We start from the raw sequence: 23432 nt of genomic DNA on the forward strand, positions 1-23432 counted from the left end.
TATGCAGATGTACAGTACATAAACATCCAGGATGCACAGAGAAAAGCCATCTCCATCCATCCTTCAGCTTGGTAGTAGAGGATACATATGAAGATGAAAAAAAAACATTGCGTTGTACATGCAATTAGCTTCATTGTCACTTCACATGGCAGGTGTGTTCCTCTCAGTCTTCTGGCTGTAACAGTGACCATTAAATAGTAAACAGCAAAATGTGTTTCTAAAAGAGAACAAGGTAGGGGAAATGCCATGAGGTCACAAAGCACAAGGTGCTTCTAATGCCACATTTCTCCATAACACTGAAGAACCAATTCACAGCTCACCACATATTTCCTAGCAAGGTATAGGACTAGACCAATATCTGTGCAAAACTGGCCTCAGTATCCAGCAATGGTTTAACAATCAGAGCTGTATTCCAGAAAAGTGTTGTGACAGCTTCTTAGGATGAACACATGGCAGCTGATTTCCAAAGGTCTTCTGAAAATGCATGTGCCAGAAAGTTTACAGGAGTGTCTCTGTGCAAGGAGGACTTCACTTTTCTCAGCTCACAGACACTTGTGCACATGAATGTCTGTGGCTGGGCTGCTTGGAAAGTTGTGTTCACATTTCACACCCTGGTCCTTTTGCCTTCCTGTGCAGCCTCTCCTGCCCCGACTTGTTCACAGAGACTGGGCAAGAGGCAGAAGGCACTGCTCTGCAAACTGGGAAGGCTTTCCAAAATCTCATTTTGGAGTTGTCTTAGTTCCTTGCAAATGTCTGCTGTTTGCTACTCTTGGGCCCTTTTGCTGAGTTTGAGGCAGTTTGTAGAATCCATCTGGAAATGGAGATGGATTTAGGAAGGCTTAACAGCAGAGGCAAGAAACTGCTCTTGGCAGCTTTGTATACACAGTCTGGCAGCTTATCTGAACCACCGTGGGGTTCAAACTAAGCATTCTGCCTTTTCAGGTGTGCTGGAGGCACTTTGTTCTTCAGAGAAGAGAGGAAGGGAGGGTGTTCCATTCACTGTCCCGCAGTGCAGCTCTTCTCCCTGGATAAATCCTGTGAGGTTACAGCCCCAGGGCTGTGCTCACCCCTGCTCGAGGGGATGCAGGGTATGGATACCTGGATACCTTCCCTCATTCCAGTGCTGTGGAGGGTTAGGAAATGCTTGTGTGCCAGCAGCAGAGGATGTGGAGGCGGCAGCTTTCCAGGCATCGGAAGCACCGGCATCAGCCCGTGTAGACAGTGTAGTGTGCAGCCCTTCCTTCCCCGTGAATCCAAGCTGTTCCTCGCTGGTGCTGCACTGCTCTCACCACATCCCACTGTTTACACTGCCGAGTGCTGCTCCCTTTGATTGCTGAGCAAAGCCCTGGCGGCACCTGGGCTCTGGGCACCCGTCAGGACCAGCACATGGGTGCATAGGGTTCGGGCATCCTCTCTGCTGCTCCTCGGACATTACTGACAGTTAACTGCCCCAGCAGCAGCAAAACAGGCTGTCCCACTCCAACAGCCCCACAGCCTTCAAACGTGGTCCCAAAGCCTGGATTTCATGAGTTTTCAGTCAGGAAGGGATGTGTATCCAAATAGCTGCTGTGCGTGGTGTGTGCATGTCTCAGGAAAGTGTTGGTCCCTCGCCCACAGCAAGTGGGCTGGGTACACGACAGAAGAGCAGGATTGCTCCTTCCTGACAAAGGGATGTCTCTCGCTTTGGCCCCCATATTTGCTGGGAGCCACTGGGAGAGGAGGCTGAGGAGCAGCCCTGACCCCTTTGGCACTGGGCTTAGCAAGTCTCCTCTCCCTGCAGTAGTAATGTGACTTTCTGTGTTTAGTCTTTGCAGTGATAAATACAGAATCTCTCTCTCTTGTTACAGCATGCTTGCACCACCTCCCACGTTTTCCCTGTCTGAACAAATACAACAAAGTGTGATGGTCCAAGCCACTGAGCTCCAGAAAGCATTAGTCTCCCACCCCCTTCCACCAACTTCTTTCATCGCGTGTTTTCCAGGCTCTCTGCAAGTGACATGTACTCGGGGGTCTTGTGACAGACAGTTTTATCACCTAGTAGGATATCCTCATTTCCAATTCTTGCCTCGAAATTCAAGATAAAATTAATGCATCTGTTGTCCTAATAAATTCTCACTAGCCACTTCTCCTTGCAGAGCACTTTGAGAGGAAAACACCCTTCTAAATTTGGCCAGACTTTTTTTTTTTCTGTTTGTTGCTACATTTGAGTGCATCTTGGCGGCAGCAGCCCAGGCCCTGGCTGGGTGTCTGCATGTGCAGATCCACTGACTCACAGGAATGCCAGCTGCTAAAATTCCCTGTAATCTGGATGGCCTCTGTAGGCAGAGCTTTACACCTGTGGTAATTATAACCAAAGATTCCATGCTACCCAAGGGAGACAGAAGTAAAAGATCTTATTTTTGTTCTGCGCAAAATTTGTATGGTAAACTGAGATGTTTCATGGCAAAGTCACATACTTTGTGAAAAACGGCAGCCTAGCAAAAATCACACAACATCCGGCAGTTTGGAAATTTCACTAAATGTAGCCAAATCTGACTTTAAAGAAAAACAAGTAATTATTCTGATTAAAGGAGAGTGGGCAGAAGAAGCAGCTCAGTTTTTTTGTGGGTGGAGGGAGGAGATCGCAGGAAGCTGAGTTATTCTTGTCGCCTCTTGGCTTTGGAGAAGGTAGTTTGAAAGTGGCGCTAAGCTGGACCCAAGAGTGCTAAATCCACACTCAGCTGGCAGGTTTGCTTCTGCCTGGCTTCGTGCTCCATGTGATATTTGAAGGTACAGGTGTAGCCCTCAGGAAGGACCCTATCTTGAGTTCTGCAGGCTGTTGAGCCACATCATTTTCCAGGTTTTCTCCTGGCTGTTGGGCTTTGCCGCTCAGACAAACTGCTGGTTTGGTGCTCGCATGGGCACCCTGCCTGCGTGGGTGTGCCATGACTGCCTGCTCCCCTGGAGCTGCATCCACTGGATGGGCTCCAGCTGCCTTCACACACGGGGGCTGAGGCTCCTCCGCTCCCATTCCGCAGCAGCAAGGGATAGCACTTCACCACCTCCCCAGAAAGTTGTGAGGATAAATGCAGAGACAGGGCAAGGTGTCCAGCCAGCCGGCTGGAAACAGGAATACCTGGAGACAACACAAGTGTTTGCTCTGGTGCTGGTTTTGCTGTCTCCTTCGTACACTCGTGCTGGGACGTGCCCCGTCCCCCTGCAGCCTCTCTGGCAGGCAGAGCTGGGGTCACACTGCAGCAGCAGGCGCTCGGTGCCCTCCTCCTGCCCTTCCCTCTGTTCTTGCCCCCCGGCTCGGCAGCCTGGGCGCTGCCAATGCTCGCCGCGTTCACCTCGGCAATTACCACCAGTCTGGTCTTTTGTATCGCCTCATTGTGCTTAATTATGCACCCCCCACACACACCATATGAGTGCTTCCACCCACTCTCACATTCTGTCTCACACATACATTCATTCTCTCATTCGGGACACATAATTTATTCATCCCAAGATGCAACTGTGTGCGTGTTATATTTAGGCTGTTTTAATGGTAGCTTTAGAAATATTTAAAAGCAGGTGAGCTTTTACACCCAAACAAAGATGGCCGGCAACGCTTACCCTAATTAAAAGCAGAAGCGTTGTGGAAAATCCCAGCCATCCTCTTTCTAGACACTGTGCCTTATGCTACAGTGGGAAAAAGGTCTCTGTGGCCAGCTGGGCACTGCTCAGTTGGAAGAGTTGGCCCTGACGTCAGGGGCCACCCCGCCTCCCGCGCCAGGCAACGTGCACCCTGCTGCATGGAAAATCACAGACAAAGTCAGTGCAGGGTCTTGCAGATCACACCAGCTTGTGATGACACCCCAGAGTGCAGTGTCCATCTCTGATACCTTCTCTCCAACGGTATCTTCTCAAAAAGGAGGAAAATCAGGGGAAAATGAGGCAGCTGTTCAGTCTGGGAAGCAGAAAAGCTTCAGAGCACTTCTGCGTAGCATGGCATGAGCACACTGCCCCAACATGGTCTGCAAGCTCTTGCCAGCGTCAGGGCCAGCAACAAGAGGGAGAATAATAATTTTTGGTTTGAATTCACTGCTGTGGGGGAGGAACAAGTGAGTGTAGGAGAGGCTGCAGGTGAAGGCAACAAGGATGAATTTTAAAACGTGAACACATCTTTCCAACCAGCCCAGCCACAGACATGTGCAAAACTTCTCAGAAAACCTTCAGGCCAGCAAAGCATCACAGGATGGTTTGGAAGGGACTTTGAAAATCATCTTGTTCCAACCTTTCTGCCACAGGCAAGGACACCTTCCACTATCCATGTGACTCAAAGCCTCATCCAGCCTGGTCTTGACAATGTCCCAGGAGGGAAGCCCGCTGTGGGCAGGACAATGGGGAGGGAGCAAAATTAGGGTCCTTTCTTGTGTCTAGGTTGGTGCAGGTCCCTGCCAGCCTCACCATGCCGTCATGGCCCCACTCCAGGGAAGCTGGCATTGCTCCTGGGATACAGCTCCCAGCAGGAGAGACATGCAGAGCCTTGGGAGACACGTGGCATCAGGTGGAGAGCGAGGCCTCCAAAGAAAATAACGATGTCTTCTTACGAACCCCGTCTTCCCCCGCTCGCTGAAGTAGAAGCACAACTCCCACACTATCATCTGCTGCTATTAGAGCTTTAGCAGCAGTAAAGTTACCTCTCCAAAAAAAAAAAAACAACAACAAAAATACCACCGTTTGAGACAGGAAAGTGAGTTTCATCACCCTTTTCAACCTACTCAGCGTTATGTTGTCCCAAGTCTTGGCTGGAGATGGTCTTAGAGAGTTTGAAGAAAAAAACAGAGACCTGAAAAGGTACTGGTGGTGTTAACTCTCTTCTTGTTCCTTTTACAGGTGAAGGCTGCTTCCAAATACGTGGATGTACCCGTAAGCACAATTTAAACAACTTCTGTCATAGTAATTTGCATTGTGCTTTGGTTTATGGCATGTGTAGCAACCCACATTATGCATTAACAGCCAAGATTGAGCCATGGGCCTTCATACTTCTAACATTTGAACTGGAAAGGATATCTCCATTATGTTAATAATGAGCAGTTACCCTCTTATGGAGACCTAAGAGGCTGTTTAGGCAACAATTTGCAGATGGTGTCAAAAAGGTACCATATTTATGCAATTGGCTTGAATCACATTTGAAAAAAAAAAAAAATGGGAGCAGTGCATTCTGTTGATTCTTCATTTGGACTTGTACAAATACAGTATAATTTCCAAACAAAAAGTCCAGACATGTTAGAACTGAGCCAACACACATCTAACACATTAGCTAATCTATTTTATTTTTGTTCTTCTAATTGTTGGTTTATTTTACTCTTTTGGAAAATGACTTTTTTATTACTTTGGGGAAATGGCGATGAGCTACCAACATGTGTTTGGGAAATTGTTAATGAAAATAATTTTTTCCATTTTTCTGTAATTGGTATAGGGAAACTGTACATCGTCTCCTCTAATTAGACCTTGATTCATAAGGAAAAGAGCCCTTAATGTTCTTAGACAGAGCACTTAACTTGCCAGAAATTTACATTTAAATTAAGTTGAAGTGTAATATATGAATGTTGGCTGGAATAAGGGGTTACTGTAACATTTACAGGCAGAAAGATCCTGAGCAAATGCAAATGCAGAAAAATAGATCTTAATATACAACACCAGTTCCTGCATCCAGTTAGAGGGCCATGGAAACCAAGAGTAACTCAGTTGAGTCTGATGATGTGTGTGTATAATGTGTGTATATTTGGTGCAGGTGTATTGTTCTGCATGTTCTCATATGGCAATATGATAAATTTATCAGACATCTTGGACCACATCATCTGCATTTGGTTTTTTTCAGCCCTTTGGCCCAACCTAAATGTTGCCTACAAAATTATCATATCTTGAGCCTAGCATGGAAAAGACAAACTCTTGAACATTAAGAGGTGTTGCTTGGTTTAAAATACCCCAGTGCAGATCTTGGCATCCTGTTCTCTTGGAGTAATAAAAGCAAGATTTTGAGAGCCTTGGGAAGAAAAACTCAGAATTTATTTCTTGCCCTGAAAATGTGGAGACCCTTCAGATGAAATGTCCTAGTTGTTTCAGTGCATCTTAAATATTTAGTCATCAGAAATTCGAACACAGAACAGTTATTTTAAGTAAATTCTAGGGCAAAGCATGGCCCTCTCTGAGGCCTCTATGTTCTGAAAGTAAAGCATCTCCAGGGAAGTGGTCTTAGTAAAATGCTGTGTAACCCTTTCAAGCTTTTCCAAAGGCTTTGTACCTTGGACAGCCTTGGGAGGTCTGCAGCAGGGTCTGCTTCTCTCCTCAAAGCAACACAGATGCTCCAGTTTTTTGTGTAAATCAGATCAGAAATCTTTCACCTGGGTTAGTTTTCAGTTGTTTCCCCACTTGTCCCCTGGAAATGAAACCATATTACAGAGGCTTCCTTGACAGCCTCAACATTTTTAATGAACTGCACCACCAGCCCCACAGAGCTCCAGACCTGTGCAGAGGCCACCCCATGGTCTGTGAGCCACTGCCTTTCCAGGGGAAGGAGAAATAAAAACCTGTTCAGCTGGAGGACAGAGGGGAAATCCTGATGTTGAACAGAAACCCACCACTTAAATTTAATTCTGCAAATGTTAGTTAAGTCTAATTCTGTTGCAATTGTCTTTGTACAAACCAATCCATCTAATCCTGCCTTGGAAGGGGCACGATCAGCAGACTGAAAATTGCTTGAAAGTGTAACACTTGACTACTGCCACGTTTGTGTTGTCCTCATTGTTTTTCAAATTAATACCTTGTCATTGTTGCAGTAGGTGTTAAGAAATGTCACTGCCTTCCCAAGGGCCAAGCACTGGCCCTTTGCTTGATAATTGTTTGCTTTGTATTAAAAAACTCCCTTCCTACTGCTTTCCAAACTGTCCTCATTTTCACCCTGGAAATTACATGGATGTGTTAACTAACTTCAATTTACAGCGGCTGACAATCGTATCTTGCAGAGAAATGATACTCTGTGATCTGAGGTAAATCACAGTAATGGAAACTAATGACACTAGTTATTAACAAACTTACAATGTGCCACACAAATTTAAGGTTTTGTGGCAGCTCTTGTAATGATTCGTGTTACCATATTTTAATGGGTTTCATTTGAGGTAAGTTTGAATCCAATATAACAAGCAATGTGAACTCAAACAAGATTTTTTTTTTTAAGTATTTTACATCCAGCTGCTTCAGTTCCCGTTTGATTTAAAGCAATGCTGTTATCCCCAAAATCTCGCATGCTTGATTTTACTCTTTAAAGATCAGTTAAATCCTGCAGAGAGCTGTAGCAATGTGGCATCAGGTAAGTGTTCATCAGGTAAGGAAAGGGCAAACTGCAGGAGGACCAGCAGGAGATGGAGGAGAAGGAAAAGCAGTGATGAGGCTGCACAGAGAAGCTGCTCCCTGCGTCACTATTCATGTTTCTCTCTCTCTCTCTTCTTCTCTCCTCCATGCAGAAGCCAGGAATGGATGTTGCTGATGCCTATGTGACATTTGTCCGCCACTCCCAGGATGTCCTGCGTGATAAGGTCAATGAGGAGATGTATATAGAAAGGTTATTTGATGTAAGTAAATGCCCTCTCCTCCTTGGACACCAAGCAGGAGAGACCCAAAATGTGACAAAATAAGACAGGAGGATAAGTCACATTTTGAGAAAATTTATTGGCTACAGCTTTAAAAATAAATCTTTCCCTTCTTTCTGACTAAGGCTCGTATCTGCTCTCTGCCTGCTTTAAATCTCTACTCTAGTCTACTGTGTCCTAGTCTGTGTGTGGATTTTAAAAACCAGTATCTTCTAAGAGAGCTCTTTAATATGTGTAAATTTCTCTGTATCAGAACATCTCAGTCATAGCTCTCACTGTTCAAATTTTAGCCAGGTTTTTGGCAGATGTGTTTGCTAAGGACCAACTCTTCTGCATGTTTTGCATTGTTTCATTGACAAGCACTCCAAATATGACAGCAAATTTAACATACTAAACTTTAATTTTAAAAGCTAATCAAGACAGAGCTGATTATGAATGGGCTTTAGTATAAAGGAGGACCATGTTGTGGTGTCTGCCACCAAAGGTAAATTTGAAACATGGTCTCCTTGATGAAGATGGCTGGTAGGAACTGACCCAGATGGTCATAGCTAATTTTCAGTTGGACAAGATCAGTTTGTTGGACTGTGAGAGAACAGTGACCTGTGATGCCTGAGTTTTTTAGGTTTGGATGCATGTCAAAAGTATCTCTGTTTCTGTTGCTCTTGTTTTGTCACAGCCTTTCTGTCCTTGTAGCTGTTCTATAGTAAAGGTTTTCTGTTGATGACCAGACTGCAGCATTACTGTTTCAGTCTCTCTAGGATATTTGTCCGTATCTCAATTTCTGTTTGAAGCAGCTTCTTTCCCTACTTTCCTTCCTTCCATCCCTCAGCAGTGCCATGTCTCAGTCTCCTGGCTCTGGAACTCTAACAGCCTTCTGTGCTTTCTCTCTACTCACTCTTTTGCTTTCTCAGTGTGCAGGGAAATCTGCTTTTTCCCCAGCCAACCTCTTCCTTCACTCAATACTTCTCTTTCGGCACATTACCTGTCCCTCAAAAACCTCTTCTTCCTTTACAATTCCCACTCTCTCTTTTCCCCATAACTTACCAGATTAAAATGGAACTTATCTCTCATGTCAAATGTTTTATCACATTATATCAAGTGGCATGAATTAAGAGTCAAATAATCTTGCTGTGTACATCTACTAGCATGACCCATATCCACTGAGAATGCCTCATTCATGCACAGAGCACAGCAGTGCCTCCCCAGGCTCGGCTCTGGGGAGAGTTTGCAGCGTGAGCACCAGACAGCAAATCACCCATCAAGCAGGCATGGGGAGAAAAAACAAAACATGAAACAAAAGACTGTCGCTTCCATCTGCAGCGGGCCTGCGAGTGCATTGCTCGTTTGTGTTGAAATTTATTCCACGAGCAGCTAAATTTCCAGAGCTCATCTGGACTGTTCTTTTCAATGCCCACACTGCCTTTTCCCTCATCCTTTCCCTATGATTCACAGTTGGTGTGTTTGTACCGATTTGGGCCATTATTTCCAATTTTCAAAAGGCTGTAATTATCACAAATATTGATTTCAGTTTGATCCACTCATACTTGGTTTTACCAAGCCATATTTTAAACAAATTAACAGTTGACATGAACTAAAAAGCAAAAGAGCAGCTACCGTGGTGGAAAGCAAAAAATGCAAAACCCTTCTTTCCCTCCCTGCCTTCCTCAAGTCTCCCTGATCCATGTGGAATTAAATAATCAAAGATGGGGTTTTTCCATTGCTCTGCCTGTTTTGACTTACACTGGCTGCAGGTGGGAATTGCAGCATGTGGGAGCTGTTCCCATTCCTGTTCCCATCCCAGTGGGACAGAGTTGGGATCTGATGCTGCTGGCATGTTTGCATGTGTCTCATGTGTGTGAGTGTGTGCCCATGAGCAGGGCAAGCTGTGGGGTGGTTGCTTTGCAAGGAGGGAATGGATTGTGCCAAGCCCTTGTCACCCAGAACTTGGAATTATGTTTTGAGCAGCCATGCATTGTCTCTGTCAGGTTGCAGCTGAAGGAGCTGGCTCCTGTTTTCAGCTCCCATCAAGGCTCAGGAGCTCCTGGTGGATCAGCACCAGCACAGGGTTTACAAAGGAGTCACCAGACCCCATTTAAGTTGGTGCTGTGTTCACCCATTTTTGGGTAAAGGCAGAAACAAGTGCTTAACTCTATTATTGACCTCAGAAAGAGCCCTGCAGCCTTTTGCCACTCTCACCTAACCCAGCAAAGCAGCATGGTCACGGGATCTTTAAACTCCTTTGACCTTATTTTCCAAGGACATTTTAGGTACTAACTACCTCTTTAATAAAAAAGAGAAGAGGAATAATCAAAAATGGTATTTATGATAGTAAGTTAGAGTTGGACCTCATTTTGTTCCTTCTTCCCCCAGCATGATAGAGGAACAATCCTCTTAGCTGCAGTTTGTCTAGGCAATGAGATTATTAACACTTTCACAGCCAGGTCCTCAGCTGGTTTAGTGCAGTGGTGCTGGCCTGCCCCGGCCAAACCTCAGTCCAGTTTAGGCTGTTGCATGACAATACGGGCAGCAGTGGCAGCAAACAGCTTAAACCTGCCTGCAGGCAAGTCCTGTGCACCCAGTGGGGTCCCAGTAAAGACACTCACAGTGTGGGCTACATCCCCTTTCTGCACAGCCCTGGGCAGGGCAGGAGCAGAGGTGCGCAGTGCAAGGTTGTCTATTGCACGTTTGGTGGGGTTTGAACTCCTGGGATACCCCTAATCCCCACACTTCCCTGCAATCCTGCCCTGTGTTCCCATTTATTCCCCATTTGTTTCCTCCCCTGAACGGAAGCTGCAGAGTGTGTTACACCATGTCCCCAGAGATGCTGGGCTAATATGTCTTTTCTTGGTATTTGCCATGATTTCTTAGCTCAGAAACCATTTCTCTTCCCCTGCATTGCCTGACTTGCTCATGCCTGCAGAACAGGGCTCTGCTCTTTGGGAGATACTGGTGTTTGTGGCAGATTATTGTTATATTTCTGTGTGGTCTCTGAGTTAATCCTCTTAATTCTGCAAATTAGTCAGGATGGGTTTTCCCCCCTCCCTGAAATAGAGTCATCTTAATTTTAAAAATCTGTATTCTTGGGATCATTGAATGAACAGATTGATCGTGGAGTTCTGCTGGTAATCAAAACCTAACTAGCTTTTTGGCAGTGCTGTTTACTGCAGAGTAACATGACTTATTTACTTGGCCTGGTTCACTAATTTGATAACATTTAAAGCTAAAACACTGTAATAAGGCCCATTGGTAGAGAGCAGTGGTAACAGAGAAGTTTCAGAATAGCATCATAGCATTCTCTCCCTGCACTCCTATGCCTGGCTGGGTGCTTTGGGATTTAAAACCTATGGTACTTTGCACACAATGCAGAAGGATCACAAACTATGTGTGGTGCCTGACAGGAAGGAAATTTTATCACTTTTTGCCCAGAGAGGGGAGCAGAGTTGACATACAGAATGGAACTTTTTATAGGAACAATGAAGCAGAAGCAGGTGGGTGTATCTTAAACATGGGAAAATATCTTCAGAGTGATCTTGAGTCTTTAGACCAATCCTGCAAAATTCAGGTCCTCTTTGTCTTAGGTCACTCAGAACTTCATGAGATCAGAGTTTATACATCTGTCATTTTGTCTGAAGGCAGTGGGAGTTTTACTTGTGAGGGTTGTGCCCTTTGACAGAAGTTATTTCTAGATCCATATATGTGTGTATATCTTTACAAACACCCTTGGATACTCACAGTATAGGTTTCAACCCGTCGCAACATATGTGATCCAGAAAGTCTATGATTGACTAGTAGATAGTGTGAATGCCAACCTTCCTTCCACATAAATTGGTAAACACTAATGTAAAACATAGGGTGACTATTTCCTCCCCAGCCACAGTGAGTAGCACATACACAAAAGGCTACTGAGCTCTGGGTGAGCTCCCCGAGATCCTGCGAATTCCAGCATCCCGATGCAGTCCCTGAATAGCGCAGATGGCATTTTCCTCTCTGATGATTAATTCAATATCTTACCCAAAAAAACAAAAACATGCTTTTGATATGAGGGATCAAAACACTAAGAGAAGCTCCTAAGATTGAGAGGACCTAAAAAAAAATTAATTTATTTTTTTCCTCCTTGTACTTCTTGAAGACACCAGCCTGAGTAGAAGATAAGGATTAAAACAGATGTGCTTAGTGCTAGTTCATCTGCTTAAATCTAGCAGTCTCTGAGATCAGTGATTAAAAAGCCATCTCTAACTTTGATGAAATCCACTGCAATGGTAATTCTGTGTCTCTGATCGCTGTCTTATGGGCCTCATGTCTGCCTAAACCGGACATAAAAAACATTTCACTGGAGATGATACATGGATTATATGGGTCAATTATACACTTAATCTGCCTTCTGGAGATTAAGGGTGCATGGATTGACCCTGCGTATTTGGCTTGTCCTTGGCAGTTATCAGATCAGGAAGGTTGCCTTTACCAAAAAGTCTGGTAAGAACTTAATCACACAGTGATACTGCCCGCCGAGGTGGTAGCAGCCAGGGTGCTGCGTGCAGGAGCAGTTTCACCACTTCCCTGGCACCGAGAGCCTTCAGCTCCCTCGCTCTGTGTCACAGCCGGGACAGCAGACGGAGAACGCGCTCAGGAAACGAGGGATGAGCCTGTTCTTCTCTGCAAGGCAGAAACGGCTCCTGGTCTTGATGGCAGGGTGGGTTGAGCAGGGTCTGACAGGTGTAGGGAGGCAGTGAGGAAACAAAGGTTTGCTCTGCCCTCAGCTGTCCTCAGTGCAGGGGAACAGTCACTCCAGGTCCTCTCATCAGCTAGAGCAGCCAGCATCTCCTTCCCACCACCTTCAGGGAGGCAAAAGCCCCTGGCTGAGGCTCCAGCCTCCTGTCCTGTCCCTCAGGCTCAGCTGAGTTTGCCTTTTAGGAAGCCCCAGTGATATCCCAAGGCAGATGTTGCATCTGGTGGATTTTGATGGATTTGGGGTTTCTTCCCTCATGCCAGGAGCCCAGCAGGAGTGCTGGGGACACGGTGCAGGACAGTTCTCATGTTTCCAAAGCAGGCTGCCCTTGCTGGTATCTGACTTCTAAATATCAGAGATAATAAGGATGCAGGACACTGTGTGAGTCTCAAGAATTCAGCAGAATCCTTATACACACTTCCAGGAGCCTGAGTAAGCATTTGTCACTGGAGGATCCACAGGCAGCTCAGCATATGTTTCAGTACCTACACGTTAGAGCCTGATAGCACACCTGAGTATACTGAAAAAATTCAAACCACAGCTAGATCAGTTAATTCAGCAAGTCCTCTGCAGACACTGAGGAATTAGCTTATCCTTAAAATCAAAGCTTTTGCCCTTAGCAGGGTTACTCACTTGAATTTTGGCAGCTCCTTCAAGGCATGCTTGCAGGATCATGGCATTTCTTGCTAGACCGTAAGCCTTGCATGGCACAATCAAATGCCAAAACAGAGCCCTTCCCATCCTCCCCTCTCCTTCCCCTCTCCAATCTCAAAAGCCTGGTTGTGAGTCAGTGGAGCCACTCACTGTGAGTTAGAATTACTCACAGGAGGCCGGGTTGCAGGATCAGGGGAAGAGCGGATATCAGGCTGCGCGCTGGGCTCCCATCTCAGAGCTGCTTGTAGCCACACTCACCACTCTCTCTTAGACAGACAACAACCTGTTTCCCTCCCACGCAGCTAGACTGCTCATTAGGGCACTAACTCTCTCCCACTCCCATCCTGATATGGCCTCCATGGAGCTATTTCTTCTGCCTTGTTTTTTGCTTTTTTTTTCCCCTCTCTCCCCTTCCAGAGGGAGTTGCGAAACAAAGACAATGAGGCACATTGATCTCAAGGGAGCTCAGCTCCCTTTTCCCTCTCTGTGCATCTTTGGAGGAGCCAAAGCCATGCAGCTTTTGCTGCCCTTTGCTGGCTTGGCAAAGCTCAGACCTGGACCTGGAGTTGATCTCACTGCAGGACTTTTGCTGGGAAAAAACACAAAAGTGTGGTGGCCGTTGTCAGTATAGCTTCTAGGGGACAAATTCTCTTTGTCCAGAGGGGGCATAGAGTGCACTGTCCTTCTGCAGCCTCTTTTCCTCCCCATGTGCCCTCTTGGAGTCACAGGGGAGTGGGGAGAAGAGCTTAGCACTGACACCACTCCTGAGAGGCAGCCCTTGTCCTCTGATATTCCCCTCTGTTAGCTTCACACAGCCCAGGCATGCACTGGGCACATGGCCTCCGGGCTCCCCCTCAGCAAGGCTTCTTTCCTGAAGTGCTCATTTAAGTAGGCTCCATTTAATTTATTTTAGGGAGAGTCTTAATAAAATAAATCCTAGATCTGTCACTGGATTTTACATGCTTGAAAGGGGTTTTTTCCCCTCCTAAATGTCTTTATCAGAACAGCTTTTCATGTTCCAGTAGACATTTGGTTGAAGACAGTTAATTTGATTTCTTTTCCAGAGGAGATTTTCCATTAATCATTCTAAGAAGGCAGACTGATTGCTCCGTTACGTTAAGGTCAGCATAGGCTTGCTAACATCATCTGCACCGTGCTTTTGAGCGTCAGAGATTTGTGTTTTGGGGCTGGCACTGAGTGAAAGATCATTTATAGATGCGAGTAGCCACGGTTTTGGGGAAGCAGGAGCATGGAATTCTGCATCCAGAGAGAGCCTTTTCCTGAGCAGCCTCTGGCCAGGAGCTCTCTGTTTAAAACTGCGGATGAGTTACGCGGTGCACTTTGCCTTATGGCTAAGTTTAAGAGGCTGTATTGGAGCTCCCATCCTGTGGGCAATCAGGGAGGAGAGCTGGAGGTGTCTGTGTCCCAGCTGTGTGCGAGGGCGTGGGAAGGGCCGGGATGTGCCGGTGCCCGCAGGTGTGCGGGGCTGACCCCATCCCAGGGGCCGGGCTGTGCTCCCTCCCTGCGGGCTCCGCAAAGAGCCTTTGCCCAAGCAGCTCCCGGTGCAGGGCAGAGCCCCTGAGCTCACAATGACGAATTGTCTGATTTCCAGCAGCGCCTTCAATCCGTCTTTTCCTTTTCTCCCCCTGCATCCCGGCCGCACACAATTGCTGCTCAGCCCGCGGCAGCCAGCGGTGCGTGCCAGATTAGCCGTCCCAGGTCATTTTGTTTCTCTTGATCTGCGGCTCTTTCCTTTCCCGGTGCTCCCTTAAGCCTGGCCCTGGATGTATGATATCAGCATTCAAAAATGCCTGCTGGGACTCGGGCAGGGAGCGCACTGCAGCCGGTGTTAACCCCAGGAAGGAGAGAGACCAGGGGAGCTGCTGCAATCAGGGCCCAGATGTACAGGCAGCCTCCAGCTACTTTTTTGGAATTTGCAGGCTATAAAAGAAGCAGATAAAGTTTATCAAGTCCCACTTCATGACAGCTTCCAATTTAAACTGATAACAAGTGTAATGAAAGTATTCTATAGCATGCATTGCTGTGCATCTTACTGAACAACTGTGCACCCAGTTTTATCATCACTGCCTCACACTAACAGGGCTCTGGAATCAAGACAGAAAAATAGCAGTTGTGTGGATATTGTGTTTTACTAGGCTGCTTTATATAGAAACTCAGATTTTAACATGTCAACTTCATTTCTTTTTTGAAAAATGGAAATAAGCAGAGAATATTTTATAAGTTAAAAATGTATTTGAGAACAAGCATCCATACAGAAGTGGTTTTCTGTTTGTGCGCCTTTATAGGTTTTTATGCAGAAGCTCTTTCATTTAGGAGAAGAGAAGTCTGCAAATTCCTGCAAAGCAGCAGGTTTTTGGGGATTTAATTTGGCAGTTCCTAGTGAATGCTGTGCACTTTGCAGAGCTGTATCTGCAGTGAAGCAGAGAGAGCTCAGCACCGAGAGCCCACCTGGTGGTGTGCCCAGGCCCTGTGTGCAGGGATATGGGATGCTCCATGCCAGCACAGCCTGGAAAGGCAGGGCTTCCAGTTCAGGGCTTCATGTAGCCAGGACAGGCTTTATCTGTTACCTAAAAGGGGCATTTTCTGGAGGTGTAATTCAGTGTATAAACAGGATTAGGACCGTCCAGTCTCAGAGAGGAAACGAGGCACCTGCTGAGGCACTCAGCCTGCAAACCTGACAGGTTTAAGCCTGGGATGTCCCTGGTTTGAGGACATTGTGGATGGGAGAGAAGTTTGGGGTGGCAGCCTGCTTCCTTCCCAGATCACCGTGGGCACCAACTCCTGCACCCCCTGCCATGGAGCAGTAGTTGTTTGCCCAGGGGTCTCCCCTGCAGTTTTCTCTGCCTGCTGCCCTCCATCCAGCCCTGACCAGCACACGGCCTGGCAGCTCTGCCCTCCTCAGAGCAGCAGCAGCACGTGGCTGGGATGGGTTCAGAGATGACCTATGCATGGGCTGGCATTGGTATTCTCTCAGCAAACCCCAGCAGATTGGGACCAGGACATCCCTGGCTGTAGGAAGAGAGGTGCCAGCAGTGCAGTTGCTTTTTCTGTGAGATTCTCCCCCCGGGGCAGAAGGGGAGTCATTGGCACATTCACCCATCACTCCTGCCAGGGATGGGAGTGTATGGCTCTTTGCTAAGTGGAGACTTTGGTGTCTGGCTAGAAGAGCAGACCATCCTGACATACAGCTTGGGGCCACCTGAATGAGCAAAAGGCATCAGAGTTGTTCCTCCCCCCGGAAGGAGCAGCAGTGTTGCAGATCCCTCTCTGGCTGTGGCCCTGCTGTGGGAAGCCTTTGCCTGTGTGCTGAGAGTGCACGGATTGCCTGCAGAGCCACTGAGGGTCGGCACAGACAAACCTGCACCCTCTGTGGCGTGTGGAGTCACAGCTGACAGGACAAGTGCAGGTGTCACTGTTGGTGCAGCACCGAGAGCAGGGGCTATGAGGGGTGAGCTTCTTGGGCACATGTGTTTGTTGGGGACCTTGGCCCCACCAACACAAAAGATATTGATCCCTCCTGCCCTCTCTGAAAATGAAGAAAACTTTGGATTAATAACAGAGAGAAATTTGCAACAAGAGCCATGCAGATTGGGCTGTGCCCCTCTGGAGAGCAGGGAATTTGTGCGATCCCACCAGCACAGGCAGAACCCCGGGAGCCCCGGCCGACCTGGCGGGTCCAAGCCGCAGGCAGTGAAGGGTGAGGCGGCAGCCTGAGCCCGCCCCGAGGCGAGCTCCTGAGCAGTGGGTGCTCCCAGGTGCCATATGTACTGCCAAGAGCGTGCGGCACTTCCCCGCGCCCGGCTCCGCGCCGCGCTCGCTCCCAGCGCTCTTCCCTGCTGCAAGGCAGAGCTCTTGCGCGATTCAAAGTTGTTTTGTGGTTTATTTTTGGGAAGGGGGGGGGGGGGGGAAGAAATAATGTAATTCGGTGATGCCATTTGCATCCTAGACAGATGATGAGTTGCTCTGGCTAGCAGCTTAACCCTATTAGGCAACGTTAGGGACTGTGACTTTATTAAATAATAATACAAATTATTTTCATATCGAGACCCTTTGACTTTGTAACTTCCTCGTATTGGTACGTTGTCAACAAGAATGAGATTTCGTAGTTAAGGAATATAAAATAGAGTAAAAGGCATCCAGAATTCACAGCTCTGGGGTGGATGTTGAAGAACACGCTGTGTGTACTCGCAGTGATAGCATTATAGTGGTACATAAAATACCAGGGAAAAAAAGTACTTTTGCTTCAGTAGTAGCTGTGAGTGTCACCTGGGAGACTCCAGACTTATTCTACAAGGCTTTGGTAGAACAAGGTCAAAATTTTATTTAAAAAAAAAAAAAAGACCCCAAGGTTTCGGGGGTTTTTATCGAATTGCTAGCACTTTGCCAGATCTCTAGAATTTACTGTGGAGTTTTACAGAGAGGCTTAGTTCTGAAGATGAGGGGCATGTTGCCTGCTGTGAGGAGCGCTCGCCCAGAGCCCTGCTGAGCACAGCTAACGGGGCCTTTGCTCACAGGGGTGAGGTGCAGGTGTGGGGTGCCCAGTTTGGCCAAGGGGTCACGAATCCCAAACACTGACAGTTCCTAAATATACCAAGGCAAAGACCCTGCAGAGAAGTTAAATTAGCACACTGCAAACTGTCACCAGAGCTTAGATTTATTTTCTGAAAGATACTTTCCAAAGGGTCTGAATTTGGGGTGAATCACCTTTCTACCAGCAACCTGAGGGCTGCCTGAAGCCCTCCCAGCGCTCTGCTCTGTGGAGCTACACCAACAGACCCACTTTTGATGTTGGCTTTTCATACCTAACTTAAAGAATTATGTGCCCCAGAAAAGCTGCCTAATGACCGGACAGCATTATTATCTGGCATGCAGCAGCGTAGCAGGATGATAACTATTTATTTACTCTTTGTGGATAATGTTCTGTTATTTTCTAGTCTTTGGCAATAGCAAGAGAGCATCTGATATATACAATATTGGTGTGTATCCAATTGTTTGTGAACATCCCAAGTTTTGAAACATGGTTGTGAGAGAGGAATATAAGCTTAAGCTTGAAAGGCTAAAAAGCAGAAAGCCCCACACGTAAATGCTATTATACACTTAATGAGGCAGGGTTTAAAAAAAAAATCAGCCACACAAGTTGGTTTTATCAAAGAAAATGTATAAATAACAACCAGTGATTCAGAGTGCCTCACAAAAGGAAAAGCAGGGACGGGAAGCTAGCACTTCACTTGTGGCATTCAGATAATTCTATTTACTACACTAATCTTTTGGGCTTAGCAATTGACAATCAATATATTATTATCAACAAGCGTTAATGCAAACAAAAAGCTTCTATTTCTTTTTTTAACTGCGTTCCCCTAAGTCCCTTAAATTTAATTAAAACCAGACAGCTCTCCTTCTAGTACAAATTAGAGTTAAAATCATATTAAATATTTGTTCCACGGGAAAACAAAAGTGTCAGCTTGTGCTACCAGGTTTGGCTGTTTCTTTTTTCCTCCTTTTTTTTTTTTTTTTTTTTTTTTTTTTTACACACAGAGGGGAAAAAAAATACCAGCTACTCAAAGTTAAAATAAAGTCTCTCTCCCTCCCTCCCCGTCTCCCAAGACTACTGTCTATAACATGTTGTTCCTTATAGAAAGTGGGATATGGTGGCATTTGCTTGATTAACTTGCTCGACAAAAGTGACAGCTGCTGTGGGTGCATGTAGCTAAGCTGCACAGCGCAGTTCCGCCTTTGTACATCTGTCAGCAAAAAAGGAGGAATAAAGAGTGAAAAGAGACAAATTGGTCCCAAAAGGCAATCCATTCAACTCAGGAGGTTTGCTCTATTCAAGCACTCGCTGGGAATCTCAAGTGCTAGGTAGCTTATTCAATTTCATTCATTCTTTAGAATGAGCCCTCAAGTGTTTAATTTCTTATTCTGTTGAATAAAAGGGGAGCTTTTTTTTTTTATTGGAAGCATTAATTGTAAGACTAGCTGATCAATGCCTGCAATATTAACTCATTGCTTATTTTATGGTTAGCTGTGTGCTCCGAGAGCCACAGCCACTAAACTTATTTCTGTAACGTGGGCAGTATGACACCAATTTCTGTGCTTCTGGAAAACCTGGGCACTCACAGCAAGGTCGTTCTCAGTGCCCTGAGCCCTGTGCCCTGCCCAGCTTGGGGGAATGGCCCAAATCCTTGGCAGGTGTAAATCGAAAGAGCCTCTGGGTCATTATTGGTGCCACCCATGGCTGCGGCCAGGACACGGCCGAGCCAGATGCTCTGTGCCTGGGGCTCAGCCCTGAGCCCCTGCAGCCTTGGCCCTCTGTGCTGGAGGAGGTTTTACAGCTCCAAATGCTGAGCAGCCTTTGGGTGTTTCTTTGGTCCCCAGTGAAGGGCAGGGCAGGGGAGCCCTTCTGCAGGGCTCTGTGGAGTAACACCCAGAGCACAGGGTGGGTTTTGTTGAGTAGAGCAAGGAAAGGTGATGAGAGGATGGGATGGGGTTTGCTGCATGGACAGGTCTCTGTTTGCCCTCCAGAAAACGTATGCTTGAGGGGAGAGCTGTGCCTCTTCTTTCTTCATTGTGTGGCAGAAGGTCCATCTCAGTCTCCTCATTGACACTGGGGACCAGAATGGTGTTTGTGCTTGAGTGCCTGTGACTTTTCATCCTCCTCCAGGGCCACTGCCACATATCTTAACTGAAGCTTTTCAGACACACTTGTGTCACCAAGGCCCTGTCCCTGCTCTGTCCCCACTCTCCCAGCCTGGGGCACAGCACATCTGCTGCAGCAACACAAAACTCACATTTCCAGAACAGCCTGAAAAACAGCTGGGCTCAGCTCTGCCAGCCTGGCCAGGACCTTGCTAGCAGTGCTTGGGAGCAGGGCAAGAGTCACTGCCCTCATCCACACCCAGCATCCCAGCAGAGCTGGCCATTGGAAAAAGGATTGCATAAGCTGCTCTGTGTGTTCGTGCTGGGAACTTCTGTTTATTTCTGATGGACAGGAGTAGGAACTGCATTGGCTCTGAGGCACCATGCTTTGGGCTTACCATCTTTACCAGGTTTTTGGAGCAGCAATGACTGCCTGGAACCAAGAGCGAAAGAAACATTGAGGGAAGGTGGAGAGGAGAACTTTGGTGGCCACAGAAGACTGACTGGACAAGAATGATCCTTCAATGACTGCCATAGGGAGATCTGGCTTTGGGTTGCAGGGCTGCAGGCAGTTCTGGTGTACACACCTGGCTGTGCTGCTGGGCACACTGAGAGTGCAGGAAGGGACACAGTGCCTGGGGCTGGCAGGCTGCTCCTGGAGAGCTCTGCTCCCACTCTCCACACCAGTCCCCTCCAGCACTGGCAGCTGTGTGCACAGGACAGTGCCCCAGCCCTGCTGTCCCTGCGCTGCTGGGGCTGCATCCCTCCCTTCCCCGTGGGGATGGCACCTGCTCAGGGGAGGTGGCTGCCATGAGTGCATGTGACAACACCAAATACCCAGTTTGATCTCAGGGCCACCCAGGGCTGGGATGGACACGGCTCTGTCAGCTGTCCCCTACTGTCAGCAGCTGTAAATCATCACAGCCCCGCTCTGCCTTCCCCCAGCTGAGCTTTTGGCCCGTTGGACAGGGATGGGCAAATACCAGAAACAAAGAGTTGGTAATTTTATCTTTTTTTTTTTTTTTTTTCCTGACTGATAGATCACTTTGAGCTGTTGCTTGAGAGCGGGTCCAGTTTTCCTTTGGGAAGTAAAACTCACAGCCAGCCTTTTCCTCTTTCCCTTCCCACCTCTGTGGCCCCCTCACTTCGTGCTGGCCAGCTCAGGGATGCTGTGGTGGCGTCCGCCCAGCATCCAGTTCCTCATCTTTGAAACACCTTGAATTCAAGAGTTCATTTCAAAGCTGCCTTTCAGCATTTCAAAACAAGCCCATGTCCTGGACAAAGAGAGGGAGCCAGCCAGCGTTGGGAGCCTCTTTGTGCAGTGTGTGTCACAGTTTTAAATAGATTTGCCCTGCTTGGATTGGTTCTGGTTGGAAAGCGAATACTGAAATGAGAGGTCATAGGGGAGAGTTACTATGGTAATTGAGTAGTATCACCAGTAGTTTTGCTCTTATGAGCATTAAAGCACATAATAATAGACAAACAACAGTGGTTAAAGCAAGCAGGTAGGATTACTATGTTCTTTTGTCAGAAGTATATAATGTCTTGTAGTCAGTTTTAAAGACTTCTCAACCCCAAATCCACCCAGCAGTCACCTGCTGAGTAATTTTGTATGCCTAATCTCTAGCCCTTAACTACAAGCTTTCTGCTAATTTGAGGCAAATGGGTATTTTTGACACTAAATAGGGCAGTAAAGAATCCCTGACCTAGAAAAACTCCGTTCCAAGGCACTGAGAGCAGAAAAATATTCTTTCAGCATCCTTGTGAGACCTTTGGAATGACATAAAATAGCTTTGACTAAACTGTGCTGCAGCCTTCGATTAATGGTTTGCAGAAACTTGCTGAACATCCCTACTACAACTTCCCCCATAAAACTTGTCACTTCAGATTGCCATCAGCCACCACAACAATAATCATTTCATGCCTATTGCTAATTGCAAGCACAGCTGAGGCTCAGCAGGGTGCTCTTGCACAGTCCCAGGCCTTTATACCAGCCTCAATCTGTTGTATGGCACTTGTTCACACACAAAAAAACTACCAGTAAAGGCAGAAAGAGGCAGAGTCACAGGTTCCTTGTAATCCCTCTGCTACCCTGCTGACAACCCAGCCCTATAAGCATTCCTGGTTTTGTCCCACTCTTTACAAAAGCTGAAGTGACCTTAAGCTACTAGTATGTAAGCTTTTGAATGAAGAATACAGCTCCTTCAGGTGCCTTAAGAAGCAGTGTTGCATCTGGCTTACGAGATTCTGTTTGCAGCACTCCTGGGGTGAGCTGTGGCTTCCTGTAACATGTAAAATATGAGTGTGAACTCAATGTTCATGGCAAGGAACAGGAGGTCATGCTTCCATTCAGCTCACACCAAAGAGAACGGGGCTTTGCAGATGTTCCTGGGTGTGTGTAATGACACCACCTCCCAGAAAGCACAGGAGCCCAGCACAGGGCTGGGTTTTGATAAAATGTGCCACATTCAGTGTGCTACTTGCAGATTTATTCATACCAATTTCTACAATTTATGTATTCAGAGACAAACTTGCTATTTCAGGAACTTATTGATCATGTTTTTGCATTCAAAAAAAAAAAAAGAAGGCAGAGGGCTGGGGAACAAGTAAGCTTATTGCTCAGGCTGGTTGGGGTGTTGGATGGGCAGCCATGGAAGTGCAGCTTTTATAATGCTCCAGCTCCTGTAATGCCCATCCTGGTGCATCCCAGCTGGCCCATGGCCCCCCTCATCCCCCCAGCAATGAGAGTTGCTCTGAAAGACGGGAAAACAGGAAAAGAAACCTGAAAGAGGGTTTGAATTCCTGTCTGTACAAATACAGTACCTGCTTGCAGTGGCTGGGCTCTGATAGTGTCTGCATTTCCTCTGCTGGGGCTGGCTCATGGTGTGCAGCCATGGGGCTGTGGTTTGCCTCTGCCAGAGCCCTGTGGCCCTCCCTGCTGACATCCTGGTGGTACCCACCATGCATCCGTGGGGATGCAGGCTCCACAGCCTGTCCTCACCCTGTGCCCCCAGACTGAGTGTAAATTGTCCCCTGGGTGAGGGACAGGGATGCCAGCAGCGCCAGTAATGTGTGTGTACTACAGTGAGTTACACGTGGGGTTTTGTTCATGGGCCTGGACCATCAGGGGGGTCTGTTCATTCTTTACAAGCAGGCATGAGAAGTTTTTTGCAGAAAATATATTTATGGTATTTACTTTGTTGTGCCAATGAAATGTGCCTGAAATGTGTTGCAAGCCCCTTGTCAGAGCCCAAAGTTCAGTATTTGGGCTGTGGCCTGTGCACCTTGTCTTTGGGGACAAGCCACGAGGCTGGAGCTGGATCCCAGAGGGGACCCTGTGTCCCCAGCATGAAGCCCACTGGCCCTGAGGGCATGGCAGAGCCCCTTGGGGACAGCAAGGTGGCCAGTGTCCCCACAGGACCACTCTGTGCTCTTTTGTCTGAGGTGAATACGTTTCTGTTTGGGAGCATTTGGCTTTTTTGTTGTTTTTTTTAATAATATAGTCATATGCAAATGTTATCTTCTTTGGTAGGTTAGTCATGAATCAGAGGGCTTATGCGTCTTATAGCACATCAACACTAGCGAGAGCTAAAGGGAACATTTAATTTATGGGCTAACTTATTTTTATGAATATGCAGGGCTGAAATTCAGCAGTTGGTGTGTGCTCTATGAAGTGACGTGACGGTTTTGTGTATCAAGATCAATGAATTAGACTTTGTCTTTTCCTCATAAAGCAGAAAGTCTTGGGAGTGAGTTGGCTTTGAGAAAGAGAGCTCCTTTCA

The 23432-nt window shown here is 46.9% G+C and overlaps 1 protein-coding gene across 15 annotated transcripts in view; it reads left to right on the forward strand.

Annotated features, from left to right (window-relative positions):
• Positions 1-23432, forward strand: part of CADPS (calcium dependent secretion activator) — a 202927-nt gene that overhangs the window by 173905 nt on the left and 5590 nt on the right. For all 15 annotated transcript variants that reach the window (XM_074550477.1, XM_074550466.1, XM_074550467.1 and 12 more), the window contains 2 exons: positions 4858-4890; positions 7488-7595. In XM_074550477.1, coding sequence (XP_074406578.1) covers positions 4858-4890; positions 7488-7595 — 141 coding nt within the window. The remainder of the gene's footprint in view (positions 1-4857; positions 4891-7487; positions 7596-23432) is intronic.

This window comes from Zonotrichia albicollis, chromosome 12 (genome assembly GCF_047830755.1).
Source record: "Zonotrichia albicollis isolate bZonAlb1 chromosome 12, bZonAlb1.hap1, whole genome shotgun sequence".
Lineage (NCBI taxonomy): Eukaryota > Metazoa > Chordata > Aves > Passeriformes > Passerellidae > Zonotrichia > Zonotrichia albicollis.